This window comes from Heterodontus francisci, chromosome 44, assembly GCF_036365525.1.
Source record: "Heterodontus francisci isolate sHetFra1 chromosome 44, sHetFra1.hap1, whole genome shotgun sequence".
Lineage (NCBI taxonomy): Eukaryota > Metazoa > Chordata > Chondrichthyes > Heterodontiformes > Heterodontidae > Heterodontus > Heterodontus francisci.
The window spans coordinates 23,926,941-23,948,155 of record NC_090414.1 but is presented as its reverse complement, the minus strand read 5'-3'; the positions used below and the strand labels follow the sequence as shown (position 1 = coordinate 23,948,155).

Genomic DNA, 21,215 nt, shown 5'->3' with positions numbered 1-21,215 from the left:
GGAGAAATTTACAGAGCTGTGGGGGAGTGGGACTGATTGGGTCGGTGTTTCAAAGAGCCAGCACAGGGATGATGGGCTGAAGGGCCTCTTCTTGTGCTAGACGATTCTATGTCTGCAAAAACCGTGATGCTTTTCAAGGAGAGCAGAGCCTGCATGTTGAGCCTTTCCCCGCGCATGTGTAACTGATGTGCGGCAGTCAGGCAGCAGAGAGCAGTTTACTGACCAGGGAGTCTCGCTTGCTGTAATGCATCAACCAGCCCTCCTTCAACACTGAGCTGTTCTTCCTCTTGGCATGTCTGAAAGACTGAACCACTCGCATCAGCGGAATGTTGTTCATGCAACTTGGGCTGCCCAGCAGAACAGAAAGGACAGCAATTAATAAACTGCTGACAGCACAATCCGGAACATTCTCCACCTTCAGCGTACGCACCCCTGCTTTCCAGCCAATCGAGTGACACTTTATCTTGTACCAGTGGACACTCACCGTCCACCTGCGAGACCAATCGGCCGTCACCTTCAGGCTCCCAACCAATGGGGAGCTCTGTGGCAGAACCCACCCGCACCCCCACCCGCACCCCCACCCCCCCCCCCCCCCACCACCCGCCCGTCAGTGCCAAGGTTTTCAATTCCGACACCTGCCAGTCACCCCAGGAACGACGGTCAGCCGGGGATCATTCTCCATCTCTCTCTGGATGATAGATTTGTGGGTCCAGACCCCAGTCCAGAGCCCCATAATCCAGGACAACAGTCCCAATGCAACTACTGAGGGAGTGCCGCACTGTCGGAGGATCGGTACTGAGGGAGTGCCGCACTGTCAGAGGGTCAGTACTGAGGGAGTGCCGCACTGTCGGAGGGTCATTACTGAGGGAGTGCCGCACTGTCGGAGGGTCAGTACTGAGGGAGCGCCGCACTGTCGGAGGGTCAGTACTGAGGGAGCGCCGCACTGTCGGAGGGTCAGTACTGAGGGAGCGCCGCACTGTCGGAGGGTCAGTACTGAGGGAGTGCCGCACTGTCGGAGGGTCAGTACTGAGGGAGTGCCGCACTGTCGGAGGGTCAGTACTGAGGGAGCGCCGCACTGTCGGAGGGTCAGTACTGAGGGAGCGCCGCACTGTCGGAGGATCAGTACTGAGGGAGTGCCGCACTGTCGGAGGGTCGGTACTGAGGGAGTGCCGCACTGTCGGAGGGTCAGTACTGAAGGAGTGCCGCACTGTCGGGGGGTCAGTACTGAGGGAGTGCCGCACTGTCGGAGGGTCAGTACTGAGGGAGTGCCGCACTGTCGGAGGATCAGTACTGAGGGAGTGCCGCACTGTCGGAGGATCAGTACTGAGGGAGTGCCGCACTGTCGGAGGGTCAGTACAGAGGGAGTGCCGCACTGTCGGAGGGTCGGTACTGAGGGAGTGCCGCACTGTCGGAGGGTCGGTACTGAGGGAGTGCCGCACTGTCGGAGGGTCGGTACTGAGGGAGTGCCGCACTGTCGGAGGATCGGTACTGAGGGAGCGCCGCACTGTCGGAGGGTCAGTACTGAGGGAGTGCCGCACTGTCGGAGGGTCGGTACTGAGGGAGTGCCGCACTGTCGGAGGATCGGTACTGAGGGAGTGCCGCACTGTCGGAGGGTCATTACTGAGGGAGTGCCGCACTGTCGGAGGGTCCGTACTGAGGGAGTGCCGCACTGTCGGAGGGTCAGTACTGAGGGAGTGCCGCACTGTCGGAGGGTCAGTACTGAGGGAGTGCCGCACTGTCGGAGGGTCAGTACTGAGGGAGTGCCGCACTGTCGGAGGGTCAGTACTGAGGGAGTGCCGCACTGTCGGAGGGTCAGTACTGAGGGAGTGCCGCACTGTCGGACGGTCAGTACTGAGGGAGTGCCGCACTGTCGGACGGTCAGTACTGAGGGAGTGCCGCACTGTCGGAGGGTCAGTACTGTGGGAGTGCCGCACTGTCGGAGGGTCAGTACTGAGGGAGTGCTGCACTGTCAGAGGGTCAGTACTGAGGGAGTGCTGCACTGTCAGAGGGTCATTACTGAGGGAGTGCCACAGTGTCGGAGGGTCAGTACTGAGGGAGTGCTGCACTCTGGGAGGGTCAGTACTGAGGGAGCGCCGCACTGTCGGAGGGTCATTACTGAGTGAGCGCCGCACTGTCGGAGGATCAGTACTGAGGGAGTGCCGCACTGTCGGAGGGTCAGTACTGAGGGAGTGCCGCACTGTCGGAGGGTCAGTACTGAGGGAGTGCCGCACTGTAGGAGGGTCAGAACTGAGGGAGTGCCGCACTGTAGGAGGGTCAGAACTGAGGGAGTGCTGCACTCTGGGAGGGTCAGTACTGAGGGAGCGCCGCACTGTCGGAGGGTCATTACTGAGGGAGTGCCGTACTGTCGGAGGGTCAGTACTGAGGGAGTGCCGCACTGTCGGAGAGTCAGTACTGAGGGAGCGCCGCACTGTCGGAGGTTCAGTACTGAGGGAGTGCCGCACTGTCGGAGGATCAGTACTGAGGGAGTGCCGCACTGTCGGAGGGTCAGTACTGAGGGAGTGCCGCACTGTCGGAGGGTCAGCACTGAGGGAGTGCCGCACTGTCGGAGGGTCAGCACTGAGGGAGTGCCGCACTGTCGGAGGGTCAGCACTGAGGGAGCGCCGCACTGTCGGAGGGTCAGCACTGAGGGAGTGCCGCACTGTCGGAGCGTCAGTACTGAGGGAGTGCCGCACTGTCGGAGACTAAGTACTGAGGGAGTGCCGCACTGCTAGAGGATCAGTACTGAGGGAGTGCCGCACTGTCAGAGGATCAGTACTGAGGGAGCGCCGCACTGTCAGAGGATCAGTACTGAGGGAGCGCCGCACTGTCAGAGGATCAGTACTGAGGGAGCGCCGCACTGTCAGAGGATCAGTACTGAGGGAGTGCCGCACCGTCGGAGGGTCAGGACTGAGGGAGTGCTGCATCGTCGGAGGGTCAGTACTGAGGGAGTGCTGCATTGTCGGAGTGTCAGTACTGAGGGAATGCTGCACCATCGGAGGGTCAGTACTGAGGGAGCGCCGCATCGTCGGAGGGTCAGTACTGAGGGAGTGCCGCACTGTCGGAGGGTCAGTCCTGAGGGAGTGCCGCACTGTCGGAGGGTCAGTACTGAGGGAGTGCTGCACTGTCAGAGGTGCCGTCTTTCAGATGAGACATTAAACCGAGGCCCCCGTCTGCCCGATCGGGTGGGTGTAAAAGATCCCACGGCCACTATTGGAAGAAGAGCAGGGGAGTTCTCCCCGGTGTCCTGGGGACAATATTTATCCCTCAACCAACATCACTAAAAACAGATGATCTGGGTCATTATCACATTGCTGTTTGTGGGATCTTGCTGTGCGCAAATTGGTTGCTGCATTTCCTACACAGTGGCTTCAAAAGAGCGTCACTGGCTGTGGGTGACCTTTGGGATGCCACGAGGGTGGTGAAAGGCGCTACACAAATGCAGTTTCTTATTACCAAGCCGTCCATCGGGCACCCTGCAATCGGCCGTTGCAGGGTTTGTTAAAGATGATGGAATGAGTTACCTGAGCATTCCGGGAGTGTCCTCAGAGATCCAATCCGGAGAACTGGGCTCAGGCTTCGGAATGCTCTCACCATCTGCCGGCAGCCTGCTGCAGGAATCGTGGAAATCAGAATCTGTCGTCTCTCCGTCGGGAAGTGGATCCTCAAGTTCAGAATTGATCGCGTCTGATAGAAACAGAAATTGAATCAAATCGAGGGAGAAACACAGGGACAGGAGGAGGCCATTCAGCCCCTCGAGCCTATCCCACCATTCAGTTAGATCACGGCATGACCTGTGTTTTAACTCCATCTCCCCCCCGCCTGGGTTCTGTAACCCTTAATCCCCCTTCACCCAACTAAAATCTATCAATCTCAGGTCTGAAATTCCCAATTGACCCCCGGCCTCAGCAGCTTTCTGGGGGGGAGAGAGTTCCCGATTTCCACTCCCCTTTGTGTGAAGAAGTGTTTCCTGACATCACCCCTGAACGGCCCGGGCTCGAATGTTAAGGTTTTGTCCCCTTGTTCTGGACTAACCCCCGACCAGAGGAAATAGTTTCTCTCTATCGACCCGATCAAATCCTTTAATCATCTTAAACCCCTCGATTAGATCAACCCCTTAATCTTCTACACTCGAGAGAACACAAGCCCAGTCTGTGTGACCCGTCCTCGGAAATTAACCCTTTCATCCCCGGGATCATTCTGGTGAATCCGCACTGCACCCTCTCCCAGGACAATATCTCCTTCCTGAGGTGCGGGGCCCGGAACTGAACACAGTTTTTAAGTGCTTGGCCTTTTAAGCCTGACGGCTTTACAGGAGGCTCCCTGTTGGTTCAAATTAAAATTTCCTTACATTCTCCATTTGCCAAAGCTGTTTCTCCCAAACAGACATTCGGAACAAAAGCGATGCAGCGTTTGTGGCAGTTAAACTTGCAATCTAGCGGAAAGACAAAAGGTACAGGAAAAGACTTTGAAACTCTCGAAAAAAACTGTGAGGCTTTCAGCTGATAGGACGCAGATGGTCAGAACACGACAGTGCAGTGGGTCAGTGCTCAATACTGGGCTGGACCGAGCAGGAAAACCCAGGCTCCATTCCTGACCCTGAACAAAGCAGGCCCCGTCAGACAAGGGATCAGCAAGATCCCACAAACAGCAATGTGATAATGACCCAGATCATCTGTTTTTAGTGATGTTGGTTGAGGGATAAATATTGTCCCCAGGACACCGGGGAGAACTCCCCTGCTCTTCTTCCAATCGTGGCCGTGGGATCTTTTACACCCACCCGAGAGGGCAGACAGGGGCCTCGGTTTAATGTCTCATCTGAAAGACGGCACCTCCGACAGTGCGGCACTCCCTCAGTACTGACCCTCCGACAGTGCGGCACTCCCTCAGTACTGACCCTCCGACAGTGCGGCACTCCCTCAGTACTGACCCTCCGACAGTGCAGCACTCACTCAGTACTGACCCTCCGACAGTGCGGCACTCCCTCAGTACTGACCCTCCGACAGTGCGGCACTCCCTCAGTACTGACCCTCCGACAGTGCAGCACTCACTCAGCACTGACCCTCCGACAGTGCGGCACTCCCTCAGTACTGACCCTCCGACAGTGCAGCACTCACTCAGCACTGACCCTCCGACAGTGCGGCTCTCCCTCAGTACTGACCCTCCGACAGTGCAGCACTCCCTCAGTACTGACACTCTGACAGTGCAGCACTCCCTCAGTACTGACCCTCTGACAGTGCAGCACTCCCTCAGTACTGACCCTCCGACAGTGCGGCACTCCCTCAGTACTGACCCTCTGACAGTGCAGCACTCACTCAGTACTGACCCTCCGACAGCGCAGCGCTCTCTCAGTACTGACCCTCCAACAGTGCACTGCTGCCTCAGTACTGACCCTCCCACAGTGCAGCACTCCCTCAGTACTGACCCTCCGACAGTGCAGCACTCCCTCAGTACTGACCCTCCGACAGTGCAGCACTCCCTCAGTACTGACCCTCCGACAGTGCAGCACTCACTCAGTACTGACCCTCCGACAGTGCGGCACTCCCTCAGTACTGACCCTCCGACAGTGCGGCACTCCCTCAGTACTGACCCTCCGACAGTGCAGCACTCACTCAGCACTGACCCTCCGACAGTGCAGCTCTCCCTCAGTACTGACCCTCCGACAGTGCAGCACTCCCTCAGTACTGACACTCTGACAGTGCAGCACTCCCTCAGTACTGACCCTCTGACAGTGCAGCACTCCCTCAGTACTGACCCTCCGACAGTGCGGCACTCCCTCAGTACTGACCCTCTGACAGTGCAGCACTCACTCAGTACTGACCCTCCGACAGCGCAGCGCTCTCTCAGTACTGACCCTCCAACAGTGCACTGCTGCCTCAGTACTGACCCTCCCACAGTGCAGCACTCCCTCAGTACTGACCCTCCGACAGTGCAGCACTCCCTCAGTACTGACCCTCCAACAGTGCGGCACTCCCTCAGTACTGACCCTCCGACAGTGCGGCACTCCCTCAGTACTGACCCTCCGACAGTGCAGCACTCCCTCAGTACTGACCCTCCAACAGTGCACTGCTGCCTCAGTACTGACCCTCCCACAGTGCAGCACTCCCTCAGTACTGACCCTCCGACAGTGCAGCACTCCCTCAGTACCGACCCTCCGACAGTGCAGCACTCCCTCAGTACCGACCCTCCGACAGTGCGGCACTCCTTCAGTACTGACCCTCCGACAGTGCAGCGCTCGCTCAGCACTGACCCTCCGACAGTGCGGCACTCCCTCAGTACTGACCCTCCGACAGTGCGGCACTCCCTCAGTACTGACCCTCCGACAGTGCAGCGCTCGCACAGCACTGACCCTCCGACAGTGCGGCACTCCCTCAGTACTGACCCTCCGACAATGCAGCACTCCCTCAGTACTGACCCTCCAACAGTGCAGCACTCCCTCAGTACTGACCCTCTGACAGTGCAGCACTCCCTCAGTACTGACCCTCTGACAGTGCAGCACTCCCTCAGTACTGACCCTCCGACAGTGCAGCACTCCCTCAGTACTGACCCTCCGACAGTGCAGCACTCCCTCAGTACTGACCCTCCGACAGTGCAGCACTCCCTCAGTACTGACCCTCCGACAGTGCGGCATTCCCTCAGTACTGACCCTCCGACAGTGCAGCACTCCCTCAGCACTGACCCTCCAACAGTGCAGCACTCTCTCAGTACTGACCCTCCGACAGTGCGGCACTCCCTCAGTACTGACCCTCCGACAGTGCGGCACTCCCCCAGTACTGACCCTCCGACAGTGCGGCACTCCCTCAGTACTGACCCTCCGACAGTGCGGCACTCCCTCAGTACTGACCCTCCGACAGTGCGGCACTCCCTCAGTACTGACCCTCCGACAGTGCGGCACTCCCTCAGTACTGACCCTCCGACAGTGCGGCACTCCCTCAGTACTGACCCTCCGACAGTGCGCCACTCCCTCAGTACTGACCCTCCGACAGTGCGGCACTCCCTCAGTACTGACCCTCCGACAGTGCGGCACTCCCTCAGTACTGACCCTCCGACAGTGCGGCACTCCCTCAGTACTGACCCTCCGACAGTGCGGCACTCCCTCAGTACTGACCCTCCGACAGTGCGGCACTCCCTCAGTACTGACCCTCCGACAGTGCGGCACTCCCTCAGTACTGACCCTCCGACAGTGCGGCACTCCCTCAGTACTGACCCTCCGACAGTGCGGCGCTCCCTCAGTACTGACCCTCCGACAGCGCGGCGCTCCCCCAGTACTGACCCTCCGACAGCGCGGCGCTCCCTCAGTACTGACTTGAGGTGGGGCTGTCAGACTGGGTTGTGGGGCCCAGCTCGCTGAAGTCAGGGCTTGAGTCGAGGAGCATCGGTAGCAGGCGAGAGTGAGTGTGGGAACCAATGGAACAAAGCTGAGACACTCAGTAGGTCTTGGTGGTGATGCTCTCCTGCCCATGGACCCATGGTGTGTGCTGTCCTTACCTCTGCATTGCATGCCTTGTCTGAACAGTCCCTTCAGGAGATGATTGCAGTGCTGACAGATGGTTGGTCTAGTGTAGGAGTGGATGTGGAAAGTGTGAGGGACCTTGACCCGCGTCATCGCCCGCATATCCATCCAGATGGGTCGGCCACTGAACGAGGGTGTCCTCCTCCCAGATCCACCTGGGTTACGATGAGCCTGAGATGAGACACAGTGGGGTTGGCAGGAGGTGGGTCAGTACAATGATCAATCAGCTCAAACACACAGCCTCGAAAACACTGCGGACCCACGACGGATCGATGACACATTGGCAAGGAGGGAGCTCGTCCTCTCACCCCAGTGAAAGTCAGTGTGTGTGGGACCCGTACCCCAGTGAGAGTCAGTGTGTGTGGGACCCGTACCCCGGTGAGAGTCAGTGTGTGTGGGACCCGTACCCCAGTGAGAGTCAGTGTGTGTGGGACCCGTACCCCAGTGAGAGTCAGTGTGTGTGGGACCCGTACCCCAGTGAGAGTCAGTGTGTGTGGGGGACCCGTACCCCAGTGAGAGTCAGTGTGTGTGGGACCCGTACCCCAGTGAGAGTCAGTGTGTGTGGGACCCGTACCCCAGTGAGAGTCAGTGTGTGTGGGACCTGTACCCCAGTGAGAGTCAGTGTGTGTGGGACCCGTACCCCAGTGAGAGTTGGTGTGTGTGGGACCCGTACCCCAGTGAGAGTCAGTGTGTGTGGGACCCGTACCCCAGTGAGAGTCAGTGTGTGTGGGACCCGTACCCCAGTGTGAGTGTGTGTGTGGGACCCGTACCCCAGTGAGAGTCAGTGTGTGTGGGACCCGTACCCCAGTGAGAGTCAGTGTGTGTGGGACCCGTACCCCAGTGAGAGTCAGTGTGTGTGGGACCAGTACCCCAGTGAGAGTCAGTGTGTGTGGACCCGTACCCCAGTGAGAGTCAGTGTGTGTGGGACCAGTACCCCAGTGAGAGTCAGTGTGTGTGGGACCTGTATCCCAATGAGAGTCAGTGTGTGTGGGACCAGTACCCCAGTGAGAGTCAGTGTGTGTGGACCCGTACCCCAGTGAGAGTCAGTGTGTGTGGGACCCGTACCCCAGTGAGAGTCAGTGTGTGTGGGACCAGTACCCCAGTGAGAGTCAGTGTGTGTGGACCCGTACCCCAGTGAGAGTCAGTGTGTGTGGACCCGTACCCCAGTGAGAGTCAGTGTGTGTGGGGGACACGTACCCCAGTGAGAGTCAGTGTGTGTGGGACCCGTACCCCAGTGAGAGTCAGTGTGTGTGGACCCGTACCCCAGTGAGAGTCAGTGTGTATGGGGGACCCGTACCCCAGTGAGAGTCAGTGTGTGTGGGACCCGTACCCCAGTGAGAGTCAGTGTGTGTGGAACCCGTACCCCAGTGAGAGTCAGTGTGTGTGGGACCCGTACCCCGGTGAGAGTCAGTGTGTGTGGGACCCGTACCCCAGTGAGAGTCAGTGTGTGTGGGACCCGTACCCCAGTGAGAGTCAGTGTGTGGGGGACCCATACCCCAGTGAGAGTCAGTATGTGTGGGACCCGTACCCCAGTGAGAGTCAGTGTGTGTGGGACCCGTACCCCAGTGAGAGTCAGTGTGTGGGGGACCCGTACCCCAGTGAGAGTCAGTGTGTGTGGGACCCGTACCCCAGTGAGAGTCAGCGCGTGTGGGACCCGTACCCCAGTGAGAGTCAGCGTGTGTGGGACCCGTACCCCAGTGAGAGTCAGTGTGTGTGGGACCCGTACCCCAGTGAGAGTCAGTGTGTGTGGGACCCGTACCCCAGTGAGAGTCAGTGTGTGTGGGACCCGTACCCCAGTGAGAGTCAGTGTGTGTGGGACCCGTACCCCAGTGAGAGTCAGCGTGTGTGGGACCCGTACCCCAGTGAGAGTCAGCGTGTGTGGGACCCGTACCCCAGTGAGAGTCAGCGTGTGTGGGAGCGGAAGGGGAGAAAGGGTGTTGTTGGTTAACAGATTGGGACACTGTGCAATGTCATGTTGTGCAGTGATGTACCTCTTCGTGGGAGACCACACTCCGCTGAGGGCTGTTACTGGAGCTGGAGGTCAGGCTTTGGAGACTCCTTCTCTTGCAGTTATTGGGAATGTTAAAGGCACATCTCTTGTGGTAATCTAGGCCGCAGCCTGTAGAGAGAGGAGGGCATGGTTAGAATCGGGTGCAGCCCGAGTGAGGGGGGAGGGTCTGGAGGGGAGGAAGCTGGGGCAAAAAGTAGATGAGGCATATCCATGGTAACCGGTCAGCTCTCATTCCCTCAGCCAGAGTGGCCTATTGAACCCCCTCAGGGGTCACACTGGGGAGCCTCGGCCTAGTCTGGAGGGCTCTCACTTCGATGGAATGAGGGCTCGAACGCATGGCAGTCTGACTCAGAAAGAGACATTGAGCTGACACCCGTAAACCAGGCCAGCAGCAGAAAAACTCCCCACCTAACTGCTCAGGACAATCTCCCACCCCCGGGTCAGGTTTACCATCACATTTCAGGCCTTGTCGCATTAATCCCCACAGCATCTCTCCACAGTAGTTGCAGAAGGCTGGTGTCCTGTAGGAATGTACGAAGAGCACGTGGGGTCGAATGTCGGTGCCTCCTACTGACGCGGAGCCTGAGGGGACAGACAAAGAGCCGTTAGTACACGGACATGAGGAAAGGCCCAGTTAACCTCCTCCCGCAGGCCCACACCCACTCTCCCCGCCTCACGGACTCTCCCGAAGGTGCCGGCTCTCGCCGGGGACCCCCCACCCCCCCCCGCCCCGTGAGGCCCACTTTCACGTCCGGGCTATTCCACCCGTGGGCCGGTTACTCCCACCGTCCCTGCCCTCACCACCGCTCACCTGCTAAGACCGCCTCAATGAGGTCATCCTCGCGAATGACGTCGGTGGACAGCAGCCTCTGGAGGATGTTCGTCGAGTCGAGGTCATGGCGGAAAAGGAGGATCTGATCTTTCGACAGTCCATAAAATTCACACTCGGGAAACTGAGGAACAGATCAGAGCAGTTAAACCAGTTTGGGGAGGGGGGAGGTTGGGGGGGGGGGGGGAGGGGGGAGGTTGGGGGGAGGAGGGAGTTGGGGGGAGGAGGGAGTTGGGGGGAGGAGGGAGCAGTTGGGGGGAGGAGGGAGCAGTTGGGGGGAGGAGGGAGCAGTTGGGGGGAGGGGGGAGATGGGGGGAGTGGGGAGATGGGGGGAGTGGGGAGATGGGGGGAGTGGGGAGATGGGGGGGGAGGGGTCTAGTTGATGTCCACCATTATCTTTTCCCATGAGAACTTTCCCTCAACTCTTCATCTGCCGTGTGTTCAGCATCTGACCCCATCTCTCCTCCATCACCAAGAGCACCTCACAACATTACTCAACTCCTCTCCTGCCCCAGCTCATCGGCTGCTGAAACCCTCGCCCTTGCCTTTGTCACCTCCAGACTTGACTATTCTGACACTCTCCCTACTGGCCTCCCACATTCCACATCTCCATGAACAACCCATCCCAAACTCCGCTAACCTCGGTTCCTAACTCACACCGAGTCCCGTTTACCCATCACCCCCTGTGCTCGCTGACCGACACTGGCTCCCGGTCCGGCAACACCTCGATTTTAAAATTCTCATCCTCCTGTTCAAATCCCTCCATGACCTCCTCGCCCCCCTCCCGATCTCTGTAACCTCCTCCCACCCCGACAACCCTCCCTTTCTCTGTAACTTCCTCCCGCCCCGACAACCCTCCCTATCTCTGTAACCTCCTCCCGCCCCGACAACCCTCCCTATCTCTGTAACCTCCTCCAGCCCCTACAACCCTCCCTATCTCTGTAACCTCCTCCAGCCCCTACAACCCTCCCTATCTCTGTAACCTTCTCCAGCCCCGACAACCCTCCTTATCTCTGTAACCTCCTCCCGCCCCGACAACCCTCCCTATCTCTGTAACCTCCTCCAGCCCCGACAACTCTCCCTATCACTGTAACCTCCTCCCGCCCCGACAACCCTCCCTATCTCTGTAACCTCCTCCAGGCCCTACAACCCTCCCTATCTCTGTAACCACCTCCAGCCCCTACAACCCTCCGAGATCTCTGCGCTCCTCCAATTCCAGCCTCTTGTCCATCCCCCGATTCCCATCGCTCCACCATTGGCGGCCGTGCCTTCAGTTGCCTGGGTCCCTAAGCTCTGGAATTCCCTCCCTAAACCTCTCCGCCTCTCTCTCTCCTCCTTTAAGACGCTCCTTAAAACCCGACCTCTTTGACCGAGCTTTTGGTCGCCTGTCCCTAATATCTCCTTATGTGGCTCGGGGGTCAAATTCTGTCTGATTTACGCTCCGGTGAAGCACCTTGGGGGCGTTTTACTGTTAAAGGCGCTAGATAAATGCAATTTGCTGTTGTCGACGAGGGGCCGACTGGGAGCTGGGCGGGGGGGAGAAAAACCCTCATAACCTGAGAGGATCGAGGCACAAGCCCCTAATATTTGAGAGGCTGCCGCACGGAGACGTCCTCAACCTGGGTTAAAATTAGCTCCAAGTTTATTTCGAGGGGCCCGGGGGGCCTGACCAAATTATTCTGGAGCGGCAGGACCCTGCCAGGGCCACTGTTGTATCACAAACATTAAGCGAGGGCTTGGCAGAAACATGTTCTCAGGGTTGGAGGGGGGGTTTGGGTGCAAGGTGAGGGTTTGTGGGGAAGACTGTTCCCAGTCCTCTCAGGAACATGCAACAGGCATCTCCTGTTAGGCTTCGGTTAGGCCTGAAAGGCCTCAGTCAGTGGAGGGGGGTCCGGCACTCCCCCAGTTTGACACCACTTGGGCAGCAGGCGGTAGGCGGAGTTAAAATTAACTTCATTTAAACCCTGGGGTAGGGAAGAGTGGAGAAGAAAAAGCAAACCATGGTCCCCACGGCAACTCCAACTTAAAGCCGTACTCCACACACAGGCAGGCCTGCTTGTGGGATCCGTGCGTCCTATTTGTTCCCTTGCCGTCCTGGGACGGAAGGAGTTCAGCGACGGGTGCAGTGACCAAGGTGTTTGTTGAGTCTTGCTGTGGGTACCTTGGCCTTTATAAGCCCAGCCACTTTAGTGCCCCTTTTGTTACTTCCAGAAGGCTCGGACATCGAGAGTAGGCCCCGTCATCTGCATCCAATAAGATAAATCCACGAGCAAAATACTGGATTCCTCAAAGATCCAACTCAATCAGATTGAAGCTTCCCGCATGAAAAGCCGGAAAAAAATCCAGCAGCTTTGGTCGAAGAGTTACAGAACAGAAACAGGCCATTCAGCCCATCTGGAGGCGTTGCCCATCCTTAATTCCCCTTGAGAAAGTGGTGCTGAAGCATGAGCCTCCTCCCACCCCCTCTCCATCTCACCCTATCACCATATCCTTTATTCCTTTCTCCCTCTGTTCACCCAGCTTCCCCTTAAATACATCGACACTATTCACCTCAACCACTCCCTGTGGTCGTGAGTTCCACATTCCCCCCACTCTACAGAATTCCCCATTGGATTTATTACTGACTGTCTTATATTGATGGCCTCCTAGTTCTGGTCTCCCCCACAAGTGGAACATCTTCTCTACGTCGACCCTATCGAACCCCCTTCATCATTTTAAAGCCCTCGATCAGGTCACCCCCCCCCCCCCCTCAGCCTTCTCTTTTCCAGAGAAAAGATCCCCAGCCTGTTCGATCTTTCCTGATCGTTACAACCTCGCAGCTCTGGTAGTTAGCCAGTAATGTGGACAGGATGTTTCCTCTTGGGGGTGAGTCCAGAACGAGGGGGAACTGTTCTAAAATCAGGGGTCGTCCTTTTAGGACGGAGATGAGGTGAAATTTTTTCTCTCGGAGGGTTGTGCAACTTTGGAACTCTCTGCCTCAGAAGATGGTGGAGGCGGGGTCAGTGAATAATTTTAAGGCGGAGGTGGATAGATTCCTGTTAGGCAGGGGAATCAAAGTTTATTGGGGTAGATGGGAGTGTGGAGTTCGAGAAACAAAGAGATCTTAATGAAGAGCGGAGCAGGTTAGAGGGGCCGAATGGCCTACTCCTGCTCCTACTCCGCGTGTTTGTAGAGTCGTAGCATCCTTGAAAATCTTATTTTACACCTTCTACAGTGCCTCTGTATCCTTTTTATAATCTGGAGAAGGGAACTGTGCACAGTAACTGCAAGTGTGGGATATGGAGACGGGAACTGTGCACAGTAACTGCAAGTGTGGGATATGGAGACGGGAACTGTGCACAGTAACTGCAAGTGTGGGATATGGAGACGGGAACTGTGCACAGTAACTGCAAGTGTGGGATATGGAGACAGGAACTGTGCACAGTAACTGCAAGTGTGGGATATGGAGACGGGAACTGTGCACAGTAACTGCAAGTGTGGGATATGGAGACGGGAACTGTGCACAGTAACTGCAAGTGTGGGATATGGAGACGGGAACTGTGCACAGTAACTGCAAGTGTGGGATATGGAGACAGGAAATGTGCACAGTAACTGCAAGTGTGGGATATGGAGACTGGAACTGTGCACAGTAACTGCAAGTGTGGGATATGGAGACGGGAACTGTGCACAGTAACTGCAAGTGTGGGATATGGAGACGTGAACTGTGCACAGTAACTGCAAGTGTGGGATATGGAGACAGGAACTGTGCACAGTAACTGCAAGTGTGGGATAGGGAGACAGGAACTGTACACAGTAACTGCAAGTGTGGGATATGGAGACGGGAACTGTACACAGTAACTGCAAGTGTGGGATATGGAGACGGGAACTGTGCACAGTAACTGCAAGTGTGGGATATTGAGTCGGGAACTGTGCACAGCAACTGCAAGTGTGGGATATGGAAACGGGAACTGTGCACAGTAACTCCAAGTGCGGGATATCGAGACGGGAACTGTGCACAGTAACTGCAAGTGTGGGATATTAAGTCGGGAACTGTGCACAGTAACTGCAAGTGTGGGATATGGAGACGGGAACTGTGCACAGTAACTGCAAGTGTGGGATATGGAGACAGGAAATGTGCACAGTAACTGCAAGTGTGGGATATGGAGACTGGAACTGTGCACAGTAACTGCAAGTGTGGGATATGGAGACGGGAACTGTGCACAGTAACTGCAAGTGTGGGATATGGAGACGTGAACTGTGCACAGTAACTGCAAGTGTGGGATATGGAGACAGGAACTGTGCACAGTAACTGCAAGTGTGGGATAGGGAGACAGGAACTGTACACAGTAACTGCAAGTGTGGGATATGGAGACGGGAACTGTACACAGTAACTGCAAGTGTGGGATATGGAGACGGGAACTGTGCACAGTAACTGCAAGTGTGGGATATTGAGTCGGGAACTGTGCACAGCAACTGCAAGTGTGGGATATGGAGAGGGGAACTGTGTACAGTAACTGCAAGTGTGGGATATGGAGACAGGAACTGTGCACAGTAACTGCAAGTGTGGGATATTGAGTCGGGAACTGTGCACAGCAACTGCAAGTGTGGGATATGGAAACGGGAACTGTGCACAGTAACTCCAAGTGCGGGATATCGAGACGGGAACTGTGCACAGTAACTGCAAGTGTGGGATATTAAGTCGGGAACTGTGCACAGTAACTGCAAGTGTGGGATATTAAGTCGGGAACTGTGCACAGTAACTGCAAGTGTGGGATATGGAGACAGGAACTGTGCACAGTAACGGCAAGTGTGGGATGTGGAGACGGGAACTGTGCACAGTAACCGCAAGCGTGGGATGTGGAGACGGGAACTGTGCACAGTAACTGCAAGTGTGGGATATGGAGACTGGAACTGTGCACAGTAACTGCAAGTGTGGGATATGGAGACTGGAACTGTGCACAGTAACTGCAAGTGTGGGATGTGGAGACGGGAACTGTGCACAGTAACTGCAAGTGTGGGATATGGAGACGGGAACTGTGCACACTTACGGCAAGTGTGGGATGTGGAGACGGGAACTGTGCACAGTAACGGCAAGTGTGGGATGTGGAGACGGGAACTGTGCACAGTAACTGCAAGTGTGGGATATGGAGACGGGAACTGTGCACAGTAACGGCAAGTGTGGGATGTGGAGACGGGAACTGTGCACAGTAACTGCAAGTGTGGGATATTGAGTCGGGAACTGTGCACAGTAACTGCAAGTGTGGGATATTGAGTCAGGAACTGTGCACAGAAACTGCAAGTGTGGGATGTGGAGACAGGAACTGTGCACAGTAACGGCAAGTGTGGGATGTGGAGACAGGAACTGTGCACAGTAACTGCAAGTGTGGGATATGGAGACAGGAACTGTGCACAGAAACTGCAAGTGTGGGATATGGAGACGGGAACTGTGCACAGTAACTGCAAGAGTGGAATATGGAGACGGGAACTGTGCACAGTAACTGCAAGAGTGGAATATGGAGACGGGAACTGTACACAGCAACTGCAAGTGTGGGATACTGAGTCGGGAACTGTGCACAGTAACTGCAAGAGTGGAATATGGAGACGGGAACTGTGCACAGTAACTGCAAGTGTGGGATATTGAGTCGGGAACTGTGCACAGTAACTGCAAGTGTGGGATATTGAGTCGGGAACTGTGCACAGTAACTGCAAGTGTGGGATATTGAGTCGGGAACTGTGCACAGTAACTGCAAGTGTGGGATATGGAGACAGGAACTGTGCACAGTAACTGCAAGTGTGGGATATGGAGACGGGAACTGTGCACAGTAACTGCAAGTGTGGGATATGGAGATGGGAACTGTGCACAGTAACTGCAAGTGTGGGATATGGAGACAGGAACTGTGCACAGTAACTGCAAGTGTGGGATATGGAGACGGGAACTGTGCAGAGTAACTGCAAGTGTGGGATATGGAGACGGGAACTGTGCACAGTAACGGCAAGAGTGGGATATGGAGATGGGAACTGTGCAGAGTAACTGCAAGTGTGGGATATTGAGTCGGGAACAGTGCACAGTAACTGCAAGTGTGGGATATGGAGACGGGAACTGTGCACAGTAACTGCAAGTGTGGGATATGGAGACAGGAACTGTGCACAGTAACTGCAAGTGTGGGATATGGAGACGGGAACTGTGCACAGTAACGGCAAGAGTGGGATATGGAGATGGGAACTGTGCAGAGTAACTGCAAGTGTGGGATATTGAGTCGGGAACAGTGCACAGTAACTGCAAGTGTGGGATATGGAGACGGGAACTGTGCACAGTAACGGCAAGTGTGGGATGTGGAGACGGGAACTGTGCACAGTAACTGCAAGTGTGGGATATTGAGTCGGGAACTGTGCACAGTAACGGCAAGTGTGGGATATGGAGACAGGAACTGTGCACAGTAACTGCAAGTGTGGGATATGGAGACAGGAACTGTGCACAGTAACTCCATGTGCAGTGTAACCAAGGCTTTATGCATGTTTAATGTTTCTTTTCTTCTTTTCAATTCTATCCCTTTTGAAATGAACAGCGAGATTGGTTTGTTTTTTTTCTTAAATGGCCTCGTTAACCTGTGTGGGTATTTTTATTGGTTTGTCTCTGTGTCATGCCCCAATTCCTCTGCTCCTCTATGACATTTAGGCTTGTGAGGCTCCCCGATAGACAAGCTTTGATGGACCGAATGGACTTTCTATTCCTCTGAGGGTTCGACAGGACGGGGTTTGATCTGTGAATTGCACAGTGGAACTGAACACTTGAATCACACAATCGTCTGCACTGGTGGGACAGTCACTCCAGCTGGAACAATAAGCATCCTGTCAGAGTCGCCCCACAGTCGGGGCAGGAAGTTAGCAAGTAACGCACTTTCCAGTAAAACCTGGGCAACACTGTGTGTCAATGAACAGCCTGGTGTGTGACTCAGCTACAGATAAAAACAGGGGAATGGTATATCCCACAGAATATGGAGTGAGAGTCAGTGTGTGTGGGAACCCGTACCCCAGTGAGAGTCAGTGTGTGTGGGACCCGTACCCCAGTGAGAGTCAGTGTGTGTGGGACCCGTACCCCAGTGAGAGGCAGTGTGTGTGGGACCCGTACCCCAGTGAGAGTCAGTGTGTGTGGAACCCGTACCCCAGTGAGAGTCAGTGCGTGTGGGACCCGTACCCCAGTGAGAGTCAGTGTGTGTGGGACCCGTACCCCAGTGAGAGTCAGTGTGTGTGGGACCCGTACCCCAGTGAGAGTCAGTGTGTGTGGAACCCGTACCCCAGTGAGAGTCAGTGCGTGTGGGACCCGTACCCCAGTGAGAGTCAGTGTGTGTGGAACCCGTACCCCAGTGAGAGTCAGTGTGTGTGGAACCCGTACCCCAGTGAGAGTCAGTGTGTGTGGGACCGGTACCCCAGTGAGAGTCAGTGTGTGTGGGACCCGTACCCCAGTGAGAGTCAGTGTGTGTGGGACCCGTACCCCAGTGAGAGTCAGTGTGTGTGGGACACGTACCCCAGTGAGAGTCAGTGTGTGTGGGACCCGTACCCCAGTGAGAGTCAGTGTGTGTGGGACACGTACCCCAGTGAGAGTCAGTGTGTGTGGGACCCGTACCCCAGTGAGAGTCAGTGTGTGTGGGACACGTACCCCAGTGAGAGTCAGTGTGTGTGGGACCCGTACCCCAGTGAGAGTCAGTGTGTGTGGGACCCGTACCCCAGTGAGAGTCAGTGTGTGTGGGACACGTACCCCAGTGAGAGTCAGTGTGTGTGGGACACGTACCCCAGTGAGAGTCAGTGTGTGTGGGACCCGTACCCCAGTGAGAGTCAGTGTGTGTGGGACCCGTACCCCAGTGAGAGTCAGTGTGTGTGGAACCCGTACCCCAGTGAGAGTCAGTGTGTGTGGAACCTGTACCCCAGTGAGAGTCAGTGTGTGTGGGACCCGTACCCCAGTGAGAGTCAGTGTGTGTGGAACCCGTACCCCAGTGAGAGTCAGTGTGTGTGGGACCCGTACCCCAGTGAGAGTCAGTGTGTGGGGGACCCGTACCCCAGTGAGAGTCAGTGTGTGGGGGACCCGTACCCCAGTGAGAGTCAGTGTGTGGGGGACCCGTACCCCAGTGAGAGTCAGTGTGTGGGGGACCCGTACCCCAGTGAGAGTCAGTGTGTGGGGGACCCGTACCCCAGTGAGAGTCAGTGTGTGGGGGACCCGTACCCCAGTGAGAGTCAGTGTGTGGGGGACCCGTACCCCAGTGAGAGTCAGTGTGTGGGGGACCCGTACCCCAGTGAGAGTCAGTGTGTGGGGGACCCGTACCCCAGTGAGAGTCAGTGTGTGTGGGACCCGTACCCCAGTGAGAGTCAGTGTGTGAGAGTTGCTTGGGAAGGGGGAGAGAGAAGTTGATGAAAGGAGTGAGGGGCCTATGTAGAGGTGTCAGTGCGCGCAGTGTCTAAGCGTTCAGCAGCTTTCGGAAGCGAAAGGCTGAGTGAATGGAAACTGTTCGGGTTTGTGTGGTGGTTTGTGTGGTCACACAGCATCCTCTGAGCTCATTTGAAGGTCGCTAGATATGGTGATGATTGTGGAGGGTTTGCAGATGTCAGAGAGAGTGAAGAGGAGGTTGGGGAGGTCTGTGACTGATGGAAAGTATGTCAGTGTGTGGGGTACAGCAGCCCCCATGATCAGATTGATGTTGAGTGACTGGCAGGAGCGGAGTGAATAAGAACAAAGAACAAAGAACAATACAGCACAGGAACAGGCCATTCGGCCCTCCAAGCCTGCGCCGATCTTGATGCCTGCCTAAACTAAAACCTTCTGCACTTCCGGGGCCCATATCCCTCTATTCCCTTCCTATTCATGTATTTGTCAAGATGTCTCTTAAACGTCGCTATCGTATCTGCTTCCACCACCTCCCCCGGCAGCAAGTTCCAGGCACTCACCACCCTCTGTATAAAAAAAACTTGCCTCGCACATCCCCTCTAAACTTTGCCCCTCTCACCTTAAACCTATGTCCCCTAGTAACTGACTCTTCCACCCTGGGAAAAAGCTTCTGACTATCCACTCTGTCCATGCCGCTCATAACTTTGTAAACCTCTATCATGTCGCCCCTCCACCTCCGTCGTTCCAGTGAAAACAATCCAAGTTTATCCAACCTCTCCTCATAGCTAATGCCCTCCAGACCAGGCAACATCCTGGTAAACCTCTTCTGTACCCTCTCCAAAGCCTCCACGTCCTTCTGGTAGTGTGGTGAGCAGAATTGCCCGCAATATTCCAAGTGTGGCCTAACTAAAGTTCTGTACAGCTGCTGCATGACTTGCCAATTTTTATACTCTATGCCCCGACCGATGAAGGCAAGCATGCTGTATGCCTTCTTGACTACCTTATCCACCTGCGTTGCCACTTTCAGTGACCTGTGGACCTGTACGCCCAGATCTCTCTGCCTGTCAATACTCCTAAGGGTTCTGCCATTTACTGTATATTTCCCACCTGCATTCGACCTTCCAAAATGCATTATCTCACATTTGTCCAGATTAAACTCCATCTGCCATTTCTCCGCCCAAGTCTCCAACCGATCTATATCCTGCTGTATCCTCTGACAATCCTCATCACTGTCCGCAACTCCACCAACCTTTGTGTCGTCCGCAAACTTACTAATCAGACCAGCTACATTTTCCTCCAAATCATTTATATATACTACAAACAGCAACGATCCCAGCACAGATCCCTGTGGAACACCACTAGTCACATCCCTCCATTCAGAAAAGCACCCTTCCACTGCTACCCTCTGTCTTCTATGACCGAGCCAGTTCTGTATCCATCTTGCCAGCTCACCTCTGATCCCGTGTGACTTCACCTTTTGTACCAGTCTGCCATGCGGGACCTTATCAAAGGCTTTACTGAATTCCATATAGATAATATCCACTGCCCTTCCTTCATCAATCATCTTTGTCACTTCCTCAAAAAACTCAATCAAATTAGTGAGACACGACCTCCCCTTCACAAAACCATGCTGCCTCTCACTAATAAGTTCATTTGTTTCCAAATGGGAGTAAATTCTGTCCCGAAGAATCCTCTCTAATAATTTCCCTACCACTGACGTAAGGCTCACCGGCCAATAATTTCCTGAATTATCCTTGCACCCTTCTTAAACAAAGGAATAACATTGGCTATTCTCCAGTCCTCTGGGACCTCACCTGTAGCCAATGAGGATGCAAAGATTTCTGTCAAGGCCCCAGCAATTTCTTCCCTTGCCTCCCTCAGTATTCTAGGGTAGATCCCATCAGGCCCTGGGGACTTATCTACCTTAATGCTTTGCAAGCCACCCAACACCTCCTCCTTTTTGATAATGAGATGACTGAGACTATCTGTACTCCCTTCCCTAGGCTCATCATCCACCAAGTCCTTCTCTTTGGTGAATACTGATGCAAAGTACTCATTTAGTACCTTGCCCATTTCCTCTGGCTCCACACATAGATTCCCTTCTCTGTCCTTGAGTGGGCCAACTCTTTCCCTAGTTACCCTCTTGCTCTTTATATATGTATAAAAAGCCTTGGGATTATCCTTAATCCTGTTTGCCAATGACTTTTCATGACCCCTTTTAGCCCTCCTGACTCCTTGCTTAAGTTCCTTCCTACTGTCTTTATATTCCTCAAGGGATTTGTCTGTTCCTAGCCTTCCAGCCCTTACGAATGCTTCCTTTTTCTTTTTGACTAGGCTCACAATATCCCGCGTTATCCAAGGTTCCCGAAACGTACCAAATTTATCCTTCTTCCTCACAGGAACATGCTGGTCCTGGATTCTAATCAACTGACGTTTGAAAGACTCCCACATGTCAGATGTTGATTTACCCTCAAACAGCCGCCCCCAATCTAAATTCTTCAGTTCCTGC

At 55.2% G+C, this 21,215-nt stretch overlaps 1 protein-coding gene across 1 annotated transcript in view; it reads right to left on the bottom strand.

Moving 5' to 3' along the window:
• Positions 1-21,215, bottom strand: part of LOC137355843 (serine/threonine-protein kinase D3-like) — a 94,097-nt gene that overhangs the window by 62,283 nt on the left and 10,599 nt on the right. The window contains exons 2-8 of the mRNA XM_068021421.1: positions 10,333-10,474; positions 9,972-10,103; positions 9,502-9,629; positions 7,486-7,681; positions 4,349-4,432; positions 3,522-3,684; positions 224-347 (exon numbers count right to left, since the gene is read on the bottom strand). Coding sequence (XP_067877522.1) covers positions 224-347; positions 3,522-3,684; positions 4,349-4,432; positions 7,486-7,681; positions 9,502-9,629; positions 9,972-10,103; positions 10,333-10,474 — 969 coding nt within the window. The remainder of the gene's footprint in view (positions 1-223; positions 348-3,521; positions 3,685-4,348; positions 4,433-7,485; positions 7,682-9,501; positions 9,630-9,971; positions 10,104-10,332; positions 10,475-21,215) is intronic.